The 18,641-nt window shown below is 38.7% G+C and overlaps 1 protein-coding gene across 1 annotated transcript in view; it reads left to right on the top strand.

Moving 5' to 3' along the window:
* Positions 1-16,968: 16,968 nt before the first annotated feature.
* The window catches only part of LOC148012638 (thioredoxin-like protein YLS8), a 33,990-nt gene continuing 32,317 nt past the window's right edge, over positions 16,969-18,641 (top strand). The window contains exon 1 of the mRNA XM_087669535.1: positions 16,969-17,241. Coding sequence (XP_087525661.1) covers positions 17,122-17,241 — 120 coding nt within the window. The 5' untranslated portion in view covers positions 16,969-17,121. The remainder of the gene's footprint in view (positions 17,242-18,641) is intronic.

The following is an 18,641-nucleotide window of genomic DNA, read 5'->3' as shown; positions in this document are numbered from 1 at the left end:
GAGGAAGAGAAAAAAGAAGAAGGAAAAAGAGAGAGAGAATAAATATACAGCATAATAAAGAAAGAGAAAAAGAGAGAGAGATGGAAGGAGAGGAGATAATGAATGGATAAAAAACAAAGAGAGTGGTGGCAAGGTCCAGTGCAACACAACGAGATGGGAAACACTCCGATATATATATGTTAATCTGTGGGTGGGTGGGTGGAGACTTTACATACGTTAATTTTAGTTGAGTTACAAGAGAAGAAATCCCTTTTCAAACAGTTTAAGAAAGAAAAAAAGAATGATAACAAAAATAAATTGTTTGTCGTAACGTAGATAAAATGGAAAACGATGAAGGTCTTATTGTTTAAGATTGCGAGGCATATCTTAATCAATGTGTCCCATGTCCTTGCTCTCAATGCAAGCTGGCAATTAGACGAAAACGTCAATTGTCTATAGAACACGTACGACGCTTCGGCGAGTTTCAATCTGAGATAATTGATTAGGCGATCTTGGATTTTCAGCAAACGGTAAGAAAAGTTAATATCAATCATGCATTATACTCGCAAGCTAATTGAATACCATATACAAGAAGATTACGTGTGGCTGGCAAAATTTCTATGCAGGGAGGTGACGTCTCGTCCCAAGGAGGAGTGCACCCCGCACCCTTTGCGGCCAATTAGAAGAGTTTGTGGGCGTGCCATGGATGGAGTGCTTGAGCCAATCCACCACTTGGAAGGTACTACCCAATCTATACCGTCAATACCAAAGGAGATAGGCAGCCTTCCCGACCTACCTACAATCTTGGAGCCTAAGATGGAGGCAATGATCGATGCATTGATTCCCATGGATGTCGAGACTTTTGATCTGCTTAGAGAGGAAGCATCCATACCATTATATGATGGGTGCCGAGTATCTCGCCTGAAGACACTGCTTGCACTCCTAAGTATGCAATTAAAATATGGGTGGAGCGATGCGAGTGTGGCCGAGTTGTTCAAGTACCTTGTACATATGCTTTGTTGATTTCTTTTCGGCACTATCATTAAAAATATTTGTGCTTTTCAAGGTGTTTTATGATTTTTTTCAGGTTACTAAAATATCATATATTACCACCTACAAATACCATGCCTAAGTCTTGTGATAATGCACGACATGTTTTACAAAAGTTTGGCATGGACTACAACAGCATCCATGCATGTATCAATGATTGCATACTATTTCGAGGAGAATACGAGACTATGGAGACATGTCAAAAGTGTGGTGCTCACAGGTATCGACAGGACTTGCAAGGGCAAACCATCCCTCAAAAAGTTCTTAGACACTTTCCGCTTATCCTCCGCATAAACCACATGTTTCGTACGTCCGGCATGGCGAGCTTGACAACGTGGCATGCACAGAATAGGTCCACATATGGAGTTCAACGAATTTCAGCGGATTCACGTGCATGGAGCCACATTGACTCTACCTTCCTAGGCTTTACCCGAGAGCCAAGGAATCTTCGGCTTGGTCTTGCAATGGATGGCATGAACCCATTCGGTCTGCGCTCAACTTCTTACAGTGTGTGGCCTATAGTCCTTGTCAACTACAATATCCCTCCATGGCTTTCTACGAAGAAAGGACATCTCATCCTTAGCTTACTCATCCCCAGCCGCTACAAAGTCAAAAATATAGACGTGTATCTTTGTCTATTAGTCAATGAGCTTAAGATTTTGTCGGAGGAGGGGGTCATCGTGAAAGATATGAGCAAGCGCGATGGTCGACAATCTGCCAATATTCGAGCTCGAATATTGGCGGAGATCGAGCCATTCTCATGTGGACGATGCACGACTTTTCGGGATTCGGAGAGTGCTCAGGTAAATAGGCTTTTGTTCTCGTTGATAATATCTATATTTTATATTCTTCAAGTTTGTATTCACTAGATAGAGGTGTTGGAATAGGTCTGGTTACCTTAGGTGTTCATGCATGTCCATTGTGCAGGCCATAGTTAGACTCTCAAAGGTCACGAACCATGAAGAAGATGGTATATCAAGGACACACCGCTTTCTTGCCAGAGGGTCATAAACTCAAGGAAGGTTTTCTTGGATGACCTCCAACACGTATGAATGTCGCAAGCTGGTATGAGCTGAAAATGGTCCACCGGAGTCACATCCAAACGGAATGCGACGGTTCTAATTTTTCTACGAGTTGCCATATTGGATCCACTTACAGATCAACCACTTGTTAGATCTCATGCATATTTTCAAAAATGTGGGCAGCTTACTATGGGACCACATCATAGGAAGACTTTTCTACACTTCTTGTGTTTCCATATTTCCTTGGCGCGCCTTCATCTTCCATTTCACTTTTGCCTTGGCCTTATCTTCTACTTTAGATTTTTCGAATTTTTCACCTTGTTCGTCTGAGGGTTAACATTACCCCCCTCCTAGACGAGTGCCAGTCCCATGCCACTTACTGGTGGTGAGGGGGATGGTGGTGCTGGGTGGCTAGGGGCTTCTAGAGGTTGTGTACATAGCATGTTGGGGGTGTGTTGGAGGGCTTTATGGAGCTGGAAGGCCCTTAAGTTGGGTAGAAGCCTGGTATTGGAGGGATTTTTGGACCTGCTAAAGGGATTTATGGAACTAAAAGGCCCTGGCATTGGATATGATCCCTAATGTTGGAGGGAGGTTAAGGGGCGGGTCCATCTTGAAAATGAAAATGATGCTAGATGGATCCATCATTTGACTCACCACGGCTAAGTTCACCTGCGATGTTCCCAATGAGTTTCTTCATTCACTTTCTAATGGGGCTATTGCATATGCCCCCTTGGTTGGTTGTACTTAGCCTAATGGCACTTGGTGTAGGATGGGGAGGGTATTGCATGGATGATGGGGTCTTTGAAGCTGGTGGTGGGGCATTCAGTTATACCTGGAAAGAAAAGAAAGGTGCATTACCTGTGGGTGCGTGCCATTGTCGTGTGGTGCATGGTGCGCGTACTAGTGGGATGGAGCTTAGGGTGACAAGTCTAACCACAAGCGAGTGTTACCTCCCTGGGCGTGTCCTTCCATTGATGTGCCATAGGCGTGAAGTGGGGGGTCAAAATGAGGCTAGGGGGTTAGGGACGGAGCCTACCAACTGAAGCCACTAGACGTACCTAACTTGAGAACCCCTAGGTGCAGTGGCTATGATCTATATGCAACTTGCAATGGCTAGTGTGATTTCTTTTTCTTTTTCTTTTTCTTTTTTCTTCTTTTTTCTTTTTCTTTTTTTTCCCTTTTTTTTTCTTTCCCTCCCTTTTTTTAAAATAAATATACTAATATAAAGTTACATAGTCATGAGAGGAGTTAAATCTTCGTCATCGGAGTGAGGTAGAGAATGAGGCTTGATAGATTTACGAAGGAATTGGCAGCTTTGGAGATACCCCTTGAGGTTTAGGTGGACTTGAAGGGTGGTGGTGGAGAGGAATGGATGATTACAGCGAGTGAAGCAGCTATCATTCATGTCCTCTAGTGGAGCTAAGCAAAATGAAGGCAATAGGATAGCTCGCATAATTAGTCGAGCCATAACACAACTATCTATAACATTAGGATCAAAATGGAGTACGAGAAGTCTGCTCACTCCTATGGGGTGGGATCTTTCCTAAGGAGTATCCTAAGCAATCTAAGGTAATTACAAGTAGTAATGAAGGCGGGGTCAAGGCATGAGGAGAATGCGTTAATGAATTGGACTAGAGTATCGTACAGGTTTTCTGATTTGAAGACGAGGGCATCCTTATATGTAGTACAATGAGGGTTATAGATTACAGGGAAATCGTAGCGGCCGTGGACACTAGGGTCAAAATTCACTCCAACCCTTTGAGGGTAGGGCATAAAGGTTGGTTCGTTCCTCTCGAAAGGTTGAGTGTTGCAAAGAGCCATCCAAGTGTCCAGGTTGGTGTCGCAGACCCTTCTTCTTCATGTAGGTTGGCATTCGTAGCCGAGCACAGACCTTGGTATCTCGAAAACTTTATTTTGCCAAAATTCAGCATCTTCGGTGGCCCATAATATGGGGTTCTACTCTCTTTCCTCCAACCATCTCTGTCTGACCTGTTGCCGATGTTAATCACCTCCTCCACTACCTTGATGGGTAGCACTCTTCGCAGGGTGGTGGGGAATCAGAAGTTGAGGTCAATAGGGCTCCTGACCATTTCTTGCCTCTCCCAAATTATAAGATTGGTGTGGAAAGTTGACGAGTCATCATCCTCGCGTGCTGGGATAGTTTCCTGGGGTGCTCTCACTCCCTTGGCATTCGATTTTCTCCTTGTCTCCTCCCCCATTTGTTTTCATCTTGCCCAATAATGTGGTTTGGACATGAATAAAGATGTTGCAACTCAGAAGAAGGTTCAAAACAATAGCTCATTGTGGTTTGACAACAGAGAAATAGGCGCTCTACTATTGCTTATCAATGTAATTTCCATCTTGCACATTGACACGAGACCATATGCAGTGGTAAAGCTTTCTCATATGTTACTATAGTTATAATCCCATTACCAAGAACACAAATGGCATGACTAAAAACTCATTTAGTCCAAACGTTGTACGAAAAGCTGTCTTATGAACATCTTCAGGTGCTTTCCATATCTGATGATAGCTGCTCTTGAGATCAATGCGACTAAAGATACTAGCCCCTTGCAACTTATCCAAGATATCATCTATCCTTGGAATAGGAAAATGATTATTGATCGTGATCTTGTTCAAAGATCTGTTGTCTATGCACATATGGAAAGAACCATCTTTCTTTTGAACAAGTAAGATTGGAGAGCAATATGGAGAAGAGCTAGGTTGAACTAACCCTTTTTCCAACAGTTTGTTTACTTGTTTTAGGATCTCTTTCGAGCGCTTAGGAGGTAACTCTCCTGGGAGTGAATCGCCAAAACAATCTTCATATTGTTTAACAAAATCATGTCTGGCTTGATCAATTAAAGAGAGGGGTTCTTTTTTAGTCTGAGACTTAGAAGCATTAGTTGGTATTGTGTGTTCAAGTGCCCTTGAATCATTAGCTTATTTTGACTCTCTCACAAAAATCATGTACGCAAAAATAACTTTCTTCATTTCTTTAGAGATGCTAACATGACTCACCATTGGCACAGGACAATCTCTAGCATCAGCAATGCATACTATGTTACGACCCTTGAATTGAAATGCAAGGGTCTTCTTAACAAAATTGGAAAGACGTCTAATCTTGTAATGCCAAGGCATACCTAAGATAACATCACAGTTACCAATGCATGCAAGTAGAAAAGATTCTTGGTCGCGGTAATCCCCAATTCTAAGATTCAACTTCCCTTGGATAGGAGTAGATTTGGTTGTAAGTCCTTCCGAACCTGATCTAATTGGTGTTTCCATTCGATTCGGTGGAATTTGTAGCCTTTCAATAGTATCTGCTAACACAAAATTATATGTGGACCCTGGATCAAACAGTATCAAAACTCGTTGATTATTGAGTGTCCCCCAACCCTTTAAGAGTTGTCTTTTCTTCTCATTTGAATGAGTGTTAGCTTGCACATTCAGAATAGAATTTGTGGATGGCGGAGGAGGATCTTTAACCACATTTGCTTCTTTCCTTTTGTGACGACAATCAGACTTCATATGCCCTACCTCACCACAAAGAAAGCACCTTCCTTCCTCTTTGTACTTTTGTATCTCAGAGGGTGAGAGATACTTGCGCTTCTTCTTGTTACCCTCTAGCTTTGAATATTGGTCATGGGTAAAGGTAGGTCTTCTTCGATTAGTCCTGTCTCTTAGTTGATCATAAAGATGCTCTTGTCTAGCTCTATAAGAACTCATCTCCAATTTTCGAGATGTACCAAGTGTTTGCAAACTTTCAGCTATGATGGCAGACTCCATCATGCGAGATAAGGTTTCATGTGGATACACCTTCATGGTTCTGTGTATATGAGGGAGTAGGCCAGCTTCAAACTTCCTTTTTTTCTCTTCATCGCAAATCTCCATGAAAGGAGTAACCTTGAGAAGAGTATACCAAAACTTGTCCACATAACTAGTGACCTTTTCATGCTCTTTCTGGCCTAGCCAATCCCACTCCTTCTTGACATCATTCTCAAAATCAGGAGGCAAGAATTGAGCATAAAACTTATTCTTGAACTTTTCCCAAGTCGTAGGTGTCCTTCCCTCCAAAATGAGAGTCAACCACCAATTGCTAGTGGTGTCTTTCAAGTGCATGCCTACATGCTTGAGCGTGGACTTTTTTGAGAAATTACCATTAAAAAAAGCAACTTCAAATTGCATTACAAAGGCTAATGCCTTAGCAGGATCTCTCTTATCGGAGTAAGAGTCAAACTTTATGTCCTTATCCCCAGACTTGAAAGACTTAGTCTTCTTAAGCTTGCTCTTCTTATGGTCTCTGTTTGTTCATTTGTGGATTGTATGAGACTTAGAACCAAGAGAGTAGGAACTAGAAGAGGAGGAGGAACTTGAGTAATCAGGGGACTAGCTGGTTTGCTGAGGGAGATGACTCCCTCCTTATCCACCTCACTCGAGGTGAGGTCTTTTTACTCTTCTTGACCCGAGAGTCCTTCTTCCTTATAGGAAGCCTCTCAGAAATTGGATGCTTTGCACCTTCACCATTAATTGGTGCAATGGTGTTTCCTCCAGTATCACCATCTTTTAGAGGATTCGGTCCTTCATAAGTAGCTTCTTCCCTTGCCCTTAAGTTGTCAATCAATTAACATACTTCGAGAATCTCCAACAAGCTATGATACTTTATCAGTTGAGCTTGTAATTGCTCACTTGTAGGTACTTCATCAATTTCCATCTTTACATTCTTCTTACAAGGATCATCTTTGCTTTGAGAAAAGCAAAGAGACCTGCTCTGATACCACTGTTATAAGATCCGAGATACGTGCTTGATTTTCTTATATACTTAAAAGATATATGGTAAATATTATGCTAGCACAGAGAGAGAACATATGAGAGAAAAGAAAGATGTAAAGAGAGTGAGAGATAGAGAGATTGACAACACACTAGGGACTGGAAGATGGGCCAGTCCCCCCCTTGTGGAGTTATATTATTGACAAGGAGCAAGCTTGGTGCGCAAATCAGATGTTGGATGCGTATGTAGTGAGCACCGGAAGGTCCCCAAGAACAAAGAACTCTGCTTTAAGCTTTTTTAAAAAGAAGATAGACTTGCACGACATGAGGCAAAAAGACTAATTGGGTACAATCTCCCCCCAAGCCTTCTATGAGTGCTTCACAAGGCATGTATTTATAAATTTTATTCATCTCAAAGCTCAAAAATAGCCCAATTTTACAATAAGCATGCTTTAGCTTTTGTGTTTGCTTTTTTCCAAATAAAGAATAAAGCAGTTGGGGGACCCAAGAGTCAGGCTGTGCCCAAATACAATGTCTAATAATAAAATATTTAAACCATACACCCATGTGCATACAAAATAATAAATATTAAGCGCTTCAATAAATAAGCGTGCCTAAATATTTATTAAGCGCTTCAATAAATATTTGTTAAGCGCTTCAATAAATAAGCGTGCCTAAATAAATATTAGTGCCATGCCTTTGATAAGGCGCGCGCCCATCAAAAATGATAATTCCGTCTAGGAATACACATTATCGCCCAGTGCTTCCCAACGCCACCACCGCCTTCTCTACACATCAATTGAAGCATTCACAATTGTTAGAAAATAATAAAATTAAATCGACAAAAGTGAATACGTAGTAGCCTTCAGCTACAAAATAAATAAATAGGTTGGAACTCTATTCTAACCTTAATTTAATACGAGTGCACTCTAAACTCATAAACGTCTATTAATTTAAATATGTATTTTGCGGAATCACCCAATGTGGAACCATCCACGTGCACGTTAAATTAACATGACGCCTGAAAAGGACAAGCATCCCCGTCAACTTCTCGCACAAGCAATCCACCTTGTGTACAAGTCTCGGTAAATAAATATAGTTTTATGGAATCCACTGCAAAACCTCACGGAATCCACCGTGGTCTTACAGAATCCACCGTGGAATATGCCTCTTGGCATCATACCCGCAGGGTGGGATAGCAGTTGTTCTCAATTGCTATGACCTCAATGTGGAGCGAGCAATGAGGGGTAAGCACTTAGATCACTGGCGTGCATCCATTGAGCCTCTTCAACAGGATGATTTTTAAACTTAACCAAATAATCTACGGCCAGTTCTAGTGGTCATAAAGTCAGTGTCTAGAATAGTTTCGGGTTCAAGGATTTCAATGTCTTCTTCTAACAAAGGAGGGTTTTCATAGACAGGGTGTACATGTAATTGGCCTCTAAAAGGTCGTAACAAACTGATATGAAAAGTATTGTGAATTTTCTAGTATTGAGGTAATTCTAATTTAAATGCATTGTCTTTAATTTTGTAAATGATTTTGAAAGGTCCATAAAATCGAGGGGCTAACTTAACAACAGGGTGTTTCTCAACACTTTGTAATCTTCTCTTTTCAATGCGTAACCAAACATAATCATCAACTGTGAAACACATAGCTTTTATTTTCTTGTTAGCTTGTTTAGTGTATGATTGCTAGGCTTTCACAATCATGTCTTCAACTTCAACAAAAATAGTACCATGCATATTGGCAATATCCTCAGCATCTTTAACTTTGTTTGACAATGATGTAACATGTGTAGGCAATCTATTTCTAGAAATGATTTTGAAAGGTGCTTTCTATGTAGTTGTATGTGGTGTATTATTGTATGCAAACTGAAGTAAATGTAAGTGTATATCCCATGTTTATGGTTTTGAAATTGTGCATGCACAGAAAAGATCTAAAATTACAATTAATAGCTTTTGTTTATCCATTTGTTTCAGGATGAAATGCAGATGAGAAATCAATCATACCTAAATTAGCAAATAAAGTAGTCCAAAAATTATTATAAAATCTAAAATCACAGTCAGAAATAATAACTTTTGGCAAACCATGATTGGTAAAAACAATTTTCAAAAACAATTGAGCAGCTTGAGATGCAATTAATGTTTTCTTGCATGGAATGAAATATGCTTGTTTGCTAAATCGATCTACAATAGTCAAAATCATGTCATGATTAGCTTGGGTGTTAAGCAAACTAGTAATAAAATCCATTGAATTATGTTCCCATGGCTGTTCAGGAATTGGTAAAGGCATTAATAAACTATATTGCTTACCATGGTGTCGCTTAACTCTTTGACAAATTAAACACTCAGATACAAAGCTAGAAACATCAGATTCCATCTGTGGCCAATAAAAATCTTCAACCAATATACGTAAAGTAAAAAATAATACCTCTATGGCCTTGATATGGAGGACAATGAATTTCATGCAACACAAATCATCGAAATGGAACAGTTACACACAACCTTTTCTCATAAAACATAAATCCATCAATATAAGACAATGAATCTATTGGAATCTAGTTATTTGCAACTAATTTATTCCAATCAACTTGAAAACTGGGGTCTTGGTCATAGGTATCTTTCATAGGGATAAGGGAATCAAAATATATAACAGATATATTATGGATACTTGGTCTTCTACTTAAGGCATCAGCAACAACATTCTCTTTTTTGGATTGATATTGGATAAGTTGATAAAATTTTTGAATAAAAGCAGCCCATTTAATATGACGGTCAGAGATTTGTGGCTAACTAAGGAGATATTTGATACTTTGTTGGTCAATTTTGATCATGAATTCAGATCCCATTAAATAATGTTTCCATTGACGTAAAGCTTGTACTACAGCTAGCAATTTCTTATTATAGGTAGAATACTTGAGTTCAGATGGTTTAAGTTTGCAGCTAGAGTAGGCCATGGGATGTGAATCTTGCATAAGGACAGCTCTATTCTAGATCCATTAGCATTAGTGACTACTAGGAAAAATGTTTTATGAAAGTTAGGTAATTGCAATACAGGAGCATGTGTTAAGGCATGTTTCAGTAAATCAAAAGACTTTTGCTAATTTTCAGACCAATAATACACAATACGTTCAATAATTTGAAAACCAAAGATAGATGTTTATAATGCTCATTCTCATTCTTACTGAAAACCAATATGTCATCAAAGAAAACAATGGCATGATGTTGATGCTTCAAAAATATGCAATTCATCATACGAATGAATGTGGCTGGTGCATTAGATAGACCAAAAGGCATAACAAGAAATTCATAATGTCCAAATTGTATTCTAAATGTAGTTTTGAAAATATCAGATGTGTCCAATCGTACTTGATGGTATCCAGATTTAAGATCTATCTTGCTAAATATTGTGGCCCCTTGTAGCTTATCCATGAGGTCATCTACCATAGGAATCAAATATCTATTCTTGATAATGATTTTGTTTAGGGCTTGATAATCAATGCACATCCTATAGGTGTTATTTTTCTTTTTAACTAATAGGACATGTGCACCAAAAGGAGAACTACTGGAGCTAATGAGTCCTCAGGTTAACAATTCTTCAACTTGGGTTTGAATTTCTTTGTGTTCAATTTGATTATGTCAATAAGGTGCTTTACATGGTGGTTGAGAACCTGGAATTAAGTCTATTTTATGATCTTCAGGACGTGTAGGTGGTAAGCAAGATGGTAAGTCAATAGCAAAACAATCTTTAAATTATGAAATAAATTGTGTGTGTCTGGGATGCATCTGATTTTTCTTAGCTTCAATTTCATTCACCCATATTAAATAGGATTTACTACCTTTTCTGAATGCACATTTAGCCTATGTGTGACTAAGTAGTTGAAAAGTATCTAAGGTATATATACCATGTAATGTGATTTGTTTCCCATTAGAATGAATTGTCATTGAATGCATGGAATGATCTATATTGGGATTACCCAAGGCATTCCTAAAATAATGTCACTAGATTGCAAAGGCACAACTAAGAAATTTCTACACTCAACATAATCATCAATTTTAATTTCTAAGTCATGAACTTCTTGTGTACCATTGTATCTAGTACCTAAGAATGCAGCCTTGATGTGATAGTGAGTTGAAACAGTATGTAAATTCAATTCTTTGACCAATTTTACAGAAATAAAATCATATGTGCTCCTGTCATCATGTAAAACAATCTTTTCTTTACCATGCACAAGACATTTCATTATTAATAAAGAATGAGGATTTAGCATACTTGGTAAAGTATCTGAAGTAGTACCGATATCGTCATTGTCTTCCGTGAAATTTCTTCATGGTCTTCATCTTTAGTTGCTTCCAAGTAGTTGATGTGAATAGTTGGATTTTTGGATTGACAATTTGCCGCTAGATGTCCAAGTAGTTGATGTGAACAGTTGGATTTTTGGATTGACAATTTGCCGCTAGATGTCCAAGTTGATGGCACTTGTAGCAAACTATGGGTTTGGCTTTGGAAACATTATTGGTAATGGTTGGAAGTTTAGGGATGTTGGGATTTGGATGGAAAGATGGCTTAGGATTTGGATTTGTGTTTGATGGTAAAGCAGGGGGTCGTGTCCAAGATTTACGGAAAGAAGATGAAACAAAGAGATTTTGATTGAATCTTCGAAAGGTAGAATTGAATTGCTTTGTACCGAAGTTACCGTTAGTTGGGAATTGTTGTGGTCACTTCTCTCGTCCTCGAATTTTGTCTTTAGCATTATAGGCCAAAGAAATCGCATCTTCGAGGGTTGTTGGCTTGAACATGTTCACCTCCGCACAAAAAAGACCAGGCAGACCAGACATAAACTTGCACTTGTGGATCACCTTAGGTACATCTTTGAGCATTCGAAGTTGCAATAAGGCATTCTAGAAACGCTTGGTATATTGTAAAATAGGCTAACAAACTCTTTGTTGCAAAAGATTCCATTGTTTGATTGCTTTTTTGTGGAATTGAGGTGGAAGAAAATTCTACAAAAATTTCTTTTGAAAAACCTCCCAAGTAGTAGGGTAATCAATACTTTTGCGGACAACAGTCCACCATAGCAATGCTCTATCCACTAAATGGTTAGTAACACACTTGAGTTTGTCTTTTTCGACATACTGTTCTTCATGAAAATAATTCTCAAACTAACTGATAATAGTGAGAATAATCTTTCCGTCACGTAGTCCATTAAAAGTACAGAATTTGAAATTTCTTTTACTTATATTGGCTTCTTTCCTGATAGATTGTTGCTTCGATTGTCGCATCGAGTGTACGTCATATAACATCTTTGGATTGTGATCCATCTTGTTTGATAGTAGATCATTGAAGAGTGGCCAGTTGAGCTTGCAAAGTTTGACGTGCTCTTTGTTTCTCTTGAAGTTGCATCATAATTAGGTCCAGTTTTTGCTCTACCGTTGGTTCCGGTAAATCACCTTCGACCATAAAATCTTTTATATTTTGATCGGACATCCTGCAAAATTTCAAACAACCTTACACTCTCGAAAACTTGTTAGGGGGATGAGCGTAGCTTAAAGTTGGGTTTACAAGGCTTTTTTTTTATAATGACTTTTTTGTGATCTTTCTTCTTTTTGCGGGTACGAAAATCAATGAAGGTCTTCTTTCAAGCAAGAAATAGATTGTGCGTGTCAGTTTGCTTGCTGAAAATTGTCTCTGTCAGAGTGCAGGTATGAACATGGGCTTGTAGGGAGTTGTAAAACCGGTTCGGGTTTGATTTGGAGAAGAACTCAGTATGAACACCCGCTTGAGAAAAATTTAAAGATTTTGATTTTGAAATTTAGAAAGCTTAGTAGTCTTAAGCTTTATTGAAAAGCTTTAGAATTTTAATGAAACTTATCGGGACAAAAGGACGTCTATGATGGATTTAACACCATCGAAAACATACTTCCATCGCAGACTTTGGATTTTGAGGGATTAAGCTTTTTATAAAGCTTATTCAGCTTTGCAATCTTCAATTACTAATGAAAGTTTCTGCTTTCTGATTTAAAAAAATGTTTTGATAAAGGAACTTCCTAGGTGGTTCTTCATCAACAGAGAGTGGTCCTTCACATTCTGATAGCATAGCAAGGGGTTCTTCATTGCCAGGAACACGCTAGTATTGACAGTTCGAGACTGACTGTAGAGCTCGTTCGTTCTAGGAGCTTCATCTTCGCACGAGATGGTAAGCGATTGAAAGTCCTTGATCTCAACTTCACTCTAATACTACTAGTGTGCAAATCAGATGCTGAATGCATATATAGCGAGCACCAGAAGGTCCCCAAGAACAAAGAACTCTATTTTAAGCTCAAAAAATAAAAAGAATATATACTTGCATGGCATGAGGCAAAAAGACTAATTGGATACAATCTCCCCCCATGCCTTTTGTGAACGCTTCACAAGGCATGTATTTATCAATTTTATTTATCTCAAAGCTAAAAAATAGCCCAAATTTATAATAAGCATGCTTTAGCTTTTGTGTTCGCTTTTGTCCAAATAAAAAATAAAGTGATTGGGCGGCCCAAGAGTTGGGTTGTGCCCAAATACAATGTCCAATAATAAAATATTTAAATTGTGTGCCCATGCGCATACAAAATAATTAATATTTGTCAAGTGCTTCAATAAATAAGTGCACCTAAATAAATATTAGTGACATGCCTTTAATGATAAGACGAGCGCCCATCAAAAATGATAATTCATTCTAGGTAATTTGAATACATGTTTTTACCCAGTGCTTCCCAACACCGCCACCGCCTGCTCTACACATCAATTGAAGCATTCACAATTGTTAGGAAATAATAAAATTAAATCGACAAAAGTGAATACATAGTAGTCTTTATCTACAAAATAACTAAATAGGTTGGAACTCTATCCTAACTTAATTTAATACGAGTGCACTCTAAACTCATAAACGTCCATTAATTTAAATATGTATTTTGCGGAATCACCCGGTGTGGAATCACCCGGTGTGGAATCACCCACGTGCACATTAAATTAACACGACGCCCAAAAAGGACAAGCGTCCCCGTCAACTTCTTGCACAAGGAATCCACCTTGTGTATGAGACCCGGTAAATAAATATAGTTTTACGAAATCCACCACAAAACCTTATGGAATCCACCATGGAATATGCCTCCTGATATCATATCTCCTCCATTACACATTAACCAGTTCTTACTTGTAGATCCTGGGAACAAGATCACGGTTCCTTGCACGGTATACAATCGGCTAACACTTGCACAACTTGGAAGTTGGCACCTTTTGATCCTTCTTGGGTCTCTCCTTTTCTCCTACACAATATGTGTAGGGATCTCCTCTTGGAGCTTGATTCTAGTAGAGTTTCTACAACACTTGCACCTTCTCTCCTACACAATGTGTGTAGGGATCTCCTCTTGGAACTTGATTTCAGCAGAGCTTCCGCAACACTTACACCTTCTCTCCTCCTCTTGGAACTTGATTTCAGCAGGGCTACAGAGCTCTTGGAACTTGATTTCAGTAGGGCTTCCGCAGCACTTGCTCCTTCTCTCCTCCTCTTGGAACTTGATTTCAACAGGGCTTCCATAGCACTTGCTCCTTCTCTTCTCCTCTCAGATGCATGCAAAGTGATGCTTCCTTTCCCTCTCCCACACCGAAGGAGAGCCTCCTATTTTATAGGCTTTCGATAGCTTCTCTTCTTGGAGAGAGACTTGATTGCCAAGATTGGAAAGGTTGATCTTCATGCAAGATGTGGCTGTTCCAGGACATACTCTACAACACCAATTTCGAGATACCTCTGTGCGTTGCTTAGATGAAAAAACGTCCAACACAAAAGTTGTAGATCTTATTATTTTCGATAACCTTGGCAGTCCATTTTTTGAGATCGTATTTCTATCACGAGATATTTAAAAAATGGATTCACCATATCTATTTTGAAAAAAATAGCTTTTTAAACTGTACTCTTAACTTATGGTCCATGCAACCACCTTGAGCCATAGATAAGTAGAGTTCATTAGATTGCCTTGGGCATCAACCTTAAGATTGAATTCCACACAAAAGCTTGTGTCATTTTAGACCTTAGAAATAGAAAATCACTTCTCTCCTCACTTCTAGAGGATCACGTCTCTTGTCTTTCTTAGTGAGAGAATTACCTCTCTCGTCTTTCTTAATGAAAGAAAAGACCTTAAACCTTGACTTGCAAGGTGGAGGATGACCCTAAATGAATGCAATGCTCATTACACACAAGTAAACGTTCCTAGGCATCCCTAGATGCACACATAAATACATATACACAATGCTAATGCACTTCCTCTTCTTAGAACTCAATCCATCTTCATTTATATGTAACTCCTTGGTTCTGGTGTATACTCTTACACTTGGTAGACACTTCTTTCCCCCTTCATAACCTGTACTGCGTATATCATATATCCCCGTCACAGTACTCTGATCACCCCATTAAGCAATGCACTAGGAATACTGGTCTCTAAATGGTCTCATGGCCATTCTAGATGATCATCAACACTTAAAGAAAAGTGAGTTATTAATTTATTGACATAAATTTATTAAATAGAGAATGAGTAATAAGCAATCAATTTAGTGACAGATCCTAGGTATCACTAGCAAAGAGTCTTGAACATACAACATTGACCATAGCTTATAGGTGTCACCGATGAAGAGTCTTGAATATGTAGCATTGATTGACTGTAGGTACCTCCACTACCAGCAAAAAATCCAAATAGCAGGGATAGTTTGTGTAGTTCTTGTTTTCTTACAAAAGTTCCAAAACACATTGATGTAGGGTAAGGGAGGATGTTGGAAAATATGGGACCTTTGCCAACCTAGTTTGGTTGGGTCGATCCTACAACTTTGGATGAATGAGGTTGACTTGACATTCAGGTGAAAGGAAGACCTTTATTAGCATTGCCCTTTAGGGCATATGCTTATACAATGGTGTGGTGACAAGGTGGTGCATGTCCTAAAAAAATTATCCACTCTTTAACTTCACTTTAGCGGCCTTCTTGAAGGCTTATGTGTGTGTATATCTTGCTTTTTGAGAAATAAGGGTTAAAAAAAATAAAATTAAAGAAAAGGGCGCGCGCGCGCACACACACACACACACACACACACACACAGAAAAAAGGACAACGCTCTTGCACTTGATAGTGCACCCTTGTTTATAGATAAGAGGTTGCACCTAGAGCTTGCACATGTAGTGAATGCAAACTATGTCAAATCGATGGGACTCTATGACATGGCTTATTGAGACATGAAGCATAGACTAGCTTAAGGTTGGGATTCCAATTACAAGGGTAAAGGGCCAGTAGAGTGTCATCCAACAATCCCTCATTATATCCTTTTTTCCCCTAAGTGAGTTACATAAATTTTTTTAAATTGTCAATATATATTATATGGAAGTCAAATAAAAGACTTTGGGACATCTTGGTATTTATATAAAGTAGATCTAGTTATAAATCAAAGTTTCGTAAAATAACAACAATAAGGGGCCAACAAAGTGACTTTGAAGGATTCATTGTTTTAAAGTTTAACAAAGTTTGAATTATTAAAAAAATTACATTGCTCAAGTGTCCGTTTCACATAAGGCTTATATGTAATACATAAGAATCTATACCATAACTTCAAAGGCCTAAAAATTAAAGTTGTATCTTTTGTGTAAAATTTTCATTGAATGGGGTATCATGTGTTTTGGTTAAATTGGGGGAAAAAGGAATTTACCCAACTCTAGTAGGCCATGATGCTTGAAAGGCCAAGCATATCTTGAGCCTTTTCTTTTCAATGTCATAGATTTTTTGCCAAGACTTTATATACGGGTGAGGCAAATGACAATTGGTCCATCCTTGGGATGTTTGAACTCAGTCGGAATGTAGACATACATTGCTAGCATAAACTAGCAAGCCCTTCATGTTGTTGGCACGTGTTTTACTTTTGGGGAGCCTCCTTGTAGCGTAGAGTAGTGTTCACGAAAAACATTTTTGATAGCAAATACAACAATTTTCCGGGGATTTTAAAACTGAATTATATGTATTTACCATTTTTATAATAATTTTTTTTACATTAAACCCATTTTTATAATAAAAAAATTTACATTAAACCCCGCTTTAACAAGTTGCAACAAATCGATCGTTTTAACGCTTCTCTTTAAATTCCATCACGCAGCAATATCCCCGTATAGTTTTGAAGGCTGGTGCCTTCGACATTCTGCAGGCACACAAGCATCCAGTGTTCGCGTTCGGAGCACGAAGAGAGAGAGAGAGAGAGAGAGAGAGAGAGAGGGGTTCGCAGACACACAGTGGAATGTCGTATCTTCTCCCTCACCTCCATTCCGGATGGGCAGTCGATCAAGCCATCCTCGCAGAGGAAGAGCGCGCAGTTGTCATCAGATTCGGGCATGACTGGGACGAGACTTGTATGCAGGTATTCTTGTCTGTGCTTTATTTCCACTCATGTCATTGAGACTAGATGACAGCTTCACACGTTCGTGCAAAGTGGTGCCTTCTACCCTAGCTTTCTAGAGTGGAAGTCTTCACACCTAAGGCACCTAAACAGCTTAACTAAGTTGTCTTCAGGTTTAACTGATTGTTGTACTAGTCCCCTTCATTAAATCACGCACTTAGGGTTTATCGCTTACTGTATAGTAAAAACCGCTAGACTTTTGAATGTGCATGGTGATAGCATGCAAACTTGGCAAGGATAGCATGGAAAATCCTCTTATGCTAATCAGGAACAACCCCATGCTCTCACCCCTGTCGGCCCAATCATTGAGTTCTTTGCATTCGAAACCAAACCTTACTGATTACTAAATTGGTCCAGTCAGTAAAAATAGATACGAGAAAACCCATTGGATAGTGTTATGGTCTTCTAATGCCAGGCTCAAATACGGCTAATCACTCACTTGGTCTGGTTGTGTGAGGTCGAATCACTACCACGGTCTTCTCATTTCGATTGCTTAAAAATTTAATTACGTCCTTCTTCCTAGAGATTAAAAATGACATATACACCTCATTACTCTATACATGAGTCGTCATAATTTTTATTTCTTAAGTTATGAGTGTCCGTAATTGGTACTGATGAGTGAAAAGCTTTGTTGTAAATATGCAAAACAAAGAGGGTAATACTTGAAGAATCCTCATCAATCCACTTAGCATCATAAGTGGAGGAATTATAAACTTTATAGAATGTTTCTAGGTATGTGTCCTTTTGTCTTCACAATACAAAATGTGCTTCTACTCTTGAATCTCTCTTGGTGTAAGCGGTCCATGCAATGTAGTATGCTTCAAAATCAATTGTTTTGCTTCTTTCAAAGACTAAATAATTCATAGAAACCTGAAAGAACAAGCATGGTCCATGCAATGTAGTATGCTTAAAAATCAATTGTTTTGCTTCTTTCAAAGACTAAATAATTCATAGAAACCTGAAAGAACAAATGCTTGCAACTTTAGATACAAACAACGAGTCTCGATTACTACCATAAATAGATGAAAGATTTGGAGACAAATTGAGGTTTCTATTTTTCATTTTCTCCATTTTTGAAACTCCCTTGTACTATGCATTTGACAATGGAGCATTGAAATGTGTCTTTTTGGAGATGGAGAGAACCATTTAGACATAGGCTCTATGGGGGTTATAGCAATGACCATTCATATCCTTGGTTGTTTCAGGTATGATACTTTTTGAGGCATATTTGTATTAAACTTCATGTTTCTTATTTCAAGATCTTTGAGTGTGATGCATATGTCCATATTTTAATGGAGTGAGGGAAGATAGACTTGAAGGCTTCAAGGGCCACTATACTTGTTCATAGGATGTAACAGCTA

Source organism: Lygodium microphyllum, chromosome 27 (assembly GCF_053477565.2).
Source record: "Lygodium microphyllum isolate KBCC chromosome 27, Lygodium_microphyllum_v1.1.10, whole genome shotgun sequence".
NCBI classification, from domain to species: Eukaryota; Viridiplantae; Streptophyta; class Polypodiopsida; order Schizaeales; family Lygodiaceae; genus Lygodium; species Lygodium microphyllum.
The sequence above is the reverse complement of the archived record's forward strand: the minus strand, read 5'-3'. Positions and strand labels throughout refer to the sequence as shown.